Consider the following 6,000-nt stretch of genomic DNA (forward strand, 5'->3'; position numbering starts at 1 on the left):
ATGTCATTCAATAACAAATATAAAAATAAGAAGATGTGGTATGATTGCCAATGACACAACTCTCCACAAGAGACCAAATGACACAGAATTTAACAACTATTGGTCACTGTATGGCCTTCAACAATGAGTAAAACCCATACTGCATAGTCAGCTATAAAAGGCCCCAAAATGACAAATGGTAAACAATTCAAACAAGAAAACTAATGGCCTGATTTATGTACAAAATAATAAACGAAAAACAAATATGATATACAGCAACAAACAACAACCACTGAATTACAGGCTCCTTTATTACTTCCCATATATGAATGATAATGAGATGATTTTCATAGAGCACCCATTCATCCACTTCTGCAAAACAGCTATCAGCAATCAACAATGGTCTGAGTCGGGACCGTCTGACATGTAGAGTTCATTAATTAAAGAAGCCTAATATTATTTTGGTATTGTGCGGTATAATTTTCCTTTATAAACATTTTGAAGACGTTGGATTTTAATTTTTAGATTAAAACAAAAATGAAATTCATATTTTATAAACTTTAAAGTGAATGGCAGTACCTTTACAATTTAGATGAAATTTCTTTTTAACATAAATATTTATTATTTCATAATATTCAGATAAAAGAGAAGAATCAGTGCATGTTGAAGAAAAGACAACAGATAGTGAAAACGAAGATGGAAAATGTAACATCTCAAAAGATGAAGAAGACCTTGAAGAACAGGACAAAGAAAGTTGGGATTGGAAAAGGGGAAGAAAGAGAGCTCCTCAAAGAAGAAGATCAGAAAAAGCTAATAAATTTGGATCAGATGTGAGGCCATCATTTAAAAGTACACCGTCATTGTTGGAAAAGGTAAATGTGCTTATACAATAAAAAACATATATACCTACATGGAGTTATTTTCTTTCAGAACGATAGGTCATTCTCTTGAAGAATCAACCGGGACGATACCATGTTTCAATGAAATGTGCTTCAATGCATAAATGGCACAGTTATTTATCCCAATTATAATGCAAACTAGTTTGTTAAAAAATCATTTGATAGTAATCATGTTATTTCCAATTGGGGTTTTTCTATACAGTTTTCCATCTTAGATATTCCTTGAAGGTTTTAGGCATAAACAATCTTTTACTCCATTTATTAGATTGAAATACTAGTATCAGCTCATGTCTTTAACACACATTTATGTGAGATAAAACTATATAATATCCTATCTTGATTCTAGTTATTTTAAGAAAAATTTTATTGCCAGGCAAAAATGAGAAAACAATTATTCTGAATAAGTTCCTTTAAAATTGTTGCAAAGTAATTTGCTTTTTCAAGGTGAAAATATTATAAAAAAGAGGGGAAAAAAAACATTACAACCCCCTTTTATAAAGTTAATATAATAAATTAAATACCAAGTTACTTGTTTTTTTTTATACATCGTAACCGTTCATTTTTATTGAGTATGGGAAACTTGTTCAACATGTGATTTTGAATTTCATGTTTGTATAATTTCAAGAATTTGGGCATAAATTTGGCCAAACATAACAAACAAAATACATAAACTATATAATTATAATCAAAGATTGTTTATCTTTTTCTTTATTTGCAAATACAATGCAACATGAAAATACTGTGGTCTTTTTTATGTTTCATGTTTTAGAACATATTTTGCTCACATGGCCCAAAGTGCCAATGCGAGCTACTTCTATCACTTGGCATTGTCTGTTAACTTTACAAATACTCCGATGCAACTAATTAAGATGTCAAAATATATGAGATTGAGTTTTAGTATGCTGGAGTAAATATGTTTTTTTAACATTTACAAAGGAGGAATTTTCATAAGATGTTGATTGGTAGTTATTGTGAACATAGTTCTAGAGAAAGAAAACTATGATAGTAACATGAGTAATAATATCAGCTTTAAAAGACTTACGGAACTATTTAATAAGTATATTCATTTTAGAAATTTACTTTACTGTAGACTTTCTCTTACAGCTCCTTGCCAATGATATCCGACATGAAAGAAATGTCATATTACAGTGTGTTCATCATGTTGTTAAGAATAATTTCTTCGGTATCGGAGACTCATCATCAACCAACGAGATAAATAAAAGGTCATCATGTGACATGTCAGTTACCAATAAAATTAACAGTCAGTCAGAGTGTGAGACAGGACCATCTGAAAATAAAGTTAAAAGGATAGATGATAATTGTGTATCTACTAGTGTAAATCCTTTAATGCAGTCCAGCAATGACAATATAGCATCCAATGAAAAAGCAGAACAGCCAAGTGATGACAAAACAATATCCAATGGAAATAAGGATAACCCCAGTAATAATACAGTAACCAATGAAAATATAGAACAATCTAGTGACAACAATACATCATCCAATGAAATAGCAGAACAGCTAAGTGATGACAAAACAATATCCAATGGAAATAAGGATGAGACCAGTTTTAATACAGTAACCAATGAAAATATAGAACAATCTAGTGACAACAATACAATAACAAATAAAAATATAGAACAGTCTAGAGAAGACAAAACAGTATCCAATGAAAATGTAGATCATGTTTGTGGAAAAAGTGTATCCAACCGACAAAATTTTCCAGGAAATCAAGGAACAGAAAAGTTATTACAAAATGTACATACATTTCTCAAACAAAATAAATAAGATTTATGTTAGTTAGATTAACAAAAGAACAACTACAGTTGTACATGATGTTAAAGATATTTCATTTAAGACAATACAGAGAATGAAATTGTCATACCAACATTGAAGCAGCTTTTGTCATTTTGCAGATGTTTTATTTTATTTTGTGAAATATAGTTCTTTGATTAACATTTGTTGGATAAAATCTGGTCACTGTTATGAAACCGTATGTATTAATTAAATCGTTTTGATGTGTCATTGAGGTTTAAAGTCTTTCCTTCACACTATATATGTGAGTTTGATATGTGCTTTTTCAACCATGTAAAATAAAAATATGAGGGTGCATATTCATTACTTTATGTATGTTTCATAAGAATTCATACTTTGATTGGCAGACAACATTCGGTCAGCATTCTAAAATTATATTCTACAACATGTATATCCTAATAAAATGCAACATTCATGACTGCATGTGCTTCCCATGACAAAGTCACAGCAATGCATAGGAAAACCAACAAAAAGCTTGATATAACTTGTAAGTTCATGGTTGTAGCATAAAAATGTTATTATTTAGAATTGAATGCTTCTTTTGCATTTTATAAGGTTGTAAAAGCCTTGACCATAAGCATATTTTTAGTATTAAGCGCATCCGCACTTCATACAAAATATACTTAGGTCAACACTTTTACATCCAATTAGAATAACAAGAAGAAGCATTAAACATTACATTCTCTTTAAAATAATTACCAATAAATTGTCATTAACCAGTTTTAAATTCCCCTGTCACTAACCATTTTGTGTGGGATCTCCACCCTTCCCTTCTTGAACATATAGCAAGCAAGTACACACATTTTATAGCAGGTAATGATGCAGCATATATTCTCAGTGCACACAGTTCCCAATTCAACTAAATCCTCTAACAGACTTCAATCTAAATTTCTGACAAGTATAAAAATAATGAGATTTTGCAAGATTAGCAATGAGACAGCTTTCCATAAAAGGCCAATTAGGATTAGGATAATAATAACTACCGATACATATGATGTAGTATTGATATTTTGTAAACAATTGTTTAACAAAAATGTATAAATAAATGCGTAAAAGTTTCATTCTTCAAAATTTATACAAATGTATATTGCATCTATTGATTTCATTGCTTACAGTAGGACTCTCTGTCACTCTAAGTCATACATGATTTCAAAATTTAAATGTTAAGGTAACTTATTAAGCACATTTATCAAGAAGTATTTGTGAAAAACCATTGATATAAAGAATGGTATTACAACTGCATCCCTCAATTTCAGCTTTGTGCATATATGTCAGAGGATCCAGCTGCATATCATACTTAAAATACTTCAGACTTTGTTCAAATGTAAAGTTTTTTTGCCCCTGCCGTAGCGGATAGGGCATCAAGTTTTACCCTTGTCTGTCCGTAAGAACGTAGGTACGAACGTACGTACGTAAGTCCCAAAGTTGTTTTCCATTCTCTAACTTTAGTTTGTCTTAACCAAATGTTATGAAACTTATACAAAATGCTTATTACCACAAAACACAGATCAAGTTTGAATTTTGGTGGCGTCACAATAACCGTTCTAGTTTTATGCCCCTTTACAAATGGAATAAAATGCTCCGCTGGACGCAGCTTGATACGACCGCAGAGGTCGAACCCTGAACAGTTGGAGCAAGTATGGACACAACATTCAAGCTTGATACAGCACTGAATTTGGATTGTGATTAAATATTTGACACAGCATAGGTTTCTGACACAGAATGAATGTGGTCTAAGAACTTAAATTTTTTTAATTTACCTATTCAAACCATATCATTATTATATGCTTTTATATATAAATCAGAAATAACCAATTTAAAATTTAAAATCCCCCCCCCCCCCCCAAATTTTTTAAACCCCCTTTTGATTCATCACCACCAAACTCAATCCCAGCCTTCCCTTTGTGGTATGGTACCTTGCAGTACAATTTCAGAGAGATCCATACACTTGAACACAAGTTATTGTCTGGAAACTAGAAAAAATGCTTGTTTTTTTGCCCCTTTTTGGCCCCAATTTCAAAACGTTTAGGACAATTACCCCAAACTCAAACCCAGCTTTCCCTTTGTGATATGGAACCTTGTAGTACAATTTCATATAGATCCATACACTTACACACAAGTTATTGTCCTGAAACTAGAAAAATGCTTGTTTTTTGCCCCTTTTTGGCCATTAATTCCTAAAATTTTGAGGCAATTACCCCCAAAATCAATCCCAGCCTTCCCTTTGTGGTATGGTACTTTGCAGTACAATTTCAGAGAGATCCATACACTTGAACACAAGTTATTGTCTGGAAACTAGAAAAATGCTTATTGTTGGCCCCTTATTCCTAAACGTTTTGGGCAATTACCCCCAAACTCAATTCCAGCTTTCCCTTTGTGATATGGAACCTTGTAGTACAATTTCAGAAAGATCCATACACTTACACACAAGTTATTGTCATGAAACTAGAAAAATGCTTGTTTTTTGCCCCTTTTTTGCCCCTAATTCCTAAAATTTTGAGGCAATTACCCCCAAAATCAATCCTAGCATTCCCTTTGTGATATGGAACCTTGTGGTACAATGTCAGAGAGATCCATACACTAACACACAAGTTATGTCTGGAAGTTACAAAAATGCTGATTTTTGGCCCCTTTTTGGCCCCTAATTCCTTAACTGTTGGTACCATAACCCCCAAAATCAATCCCAACCTTCCTTTTGTGGTATTGAACCTTATTGTAAAAGTTCATAGAGATCCATTCACTTAAACTAAAGTAAGAGTGCGAAAACCAATGTATCTTCGGACGACGACAACACAGGACGACGCCAACGTCATACCAATATACGACCGCAAAATTTTTTTGCGGTCGTATAAAAACTGCTGAATGTTTCGTTTCCGTTCTCTAACTTCAGTTTGGTTCAACCAAATGTTATGAAACTTATACAAAATGCTTATTACCACAAAATACAGATCAAGTTTGAATTTTGGTGGCGTCACTTTAACCGTTCTAGAGTTATGCCCCTTTATAAATGGAAAAATTGCAAAATTTTTAGTTTCTGTTCTCTAACTTAAGTTTGCCTCAACCAAATGTTATGAAAGTTATGCATAATAATTATTACCACAAAACTCAGATCAAGTACAAGTTCTTCAGTTATGTCCCTTTATAAATTTATATGATATGCAAGGGGGGCATCATCTGTGTCCCATGGACACATTCCCCATTTATTTTATTCGTTGTCTTTAAAGGGATAAGCTTCTTGACCATAAATCATATGGTATTCAGGGTATTTATTCCATTAGAGTCCATGTGGTCCAGAAAACTGTTCAACATT

At 32.3% G+C, this 6,000-nt stretch overlaps 1 protein-coding gene across 2 annotated transcripts in view; it reads left to right on the forward strand.

The window, feature by feature from the left end:
* LOC127737931 (putative uncharacterized protein DDB_G0282133) overlaps window positions 1-2,900 on the forward strand; it is a 45,517-nt gene extending 42,617 nt beyond the window's left edge. For both annotated transcript variants that reach the window (XM_052248890.1, XM_052248891.1), the window contains exons 9-10: window positions 619-851; window positions 1,983-2,900. In XM_052248890.1, coding sequence (XP_052104850.1) covers window positions 619-851; window positions 1,983-2,663 — 914 coding nt within the window. In that variant the 3' untranslated portion in view covers window positions 2,664-2,900. The remainder of the gene's footprint in view (window positions 1-618; window positions 852-1,982) is intronic.
* The last annotated feature ends 3,100 nt before the right edge of the window (window positions 2,901-6,000 follow it).

The sequence above is a fragment of the Mytilus californianus genome, unplaced genomic scaffold (assembly GCF_021869535.1).
Source record: "Mytilus californianus isolate M0D057914Y unplaced genomic scaffold, xbMytCali1.0.p SCAF_4, whole genome shotgun sequence".
Taxonomy (NCBI): domain Eukaryota; kingdom Metazoa; phylum Mollusca; class Bivalvia; order Mytilida; family Mytilidae; genus Mytilus; species Mytilus californianus.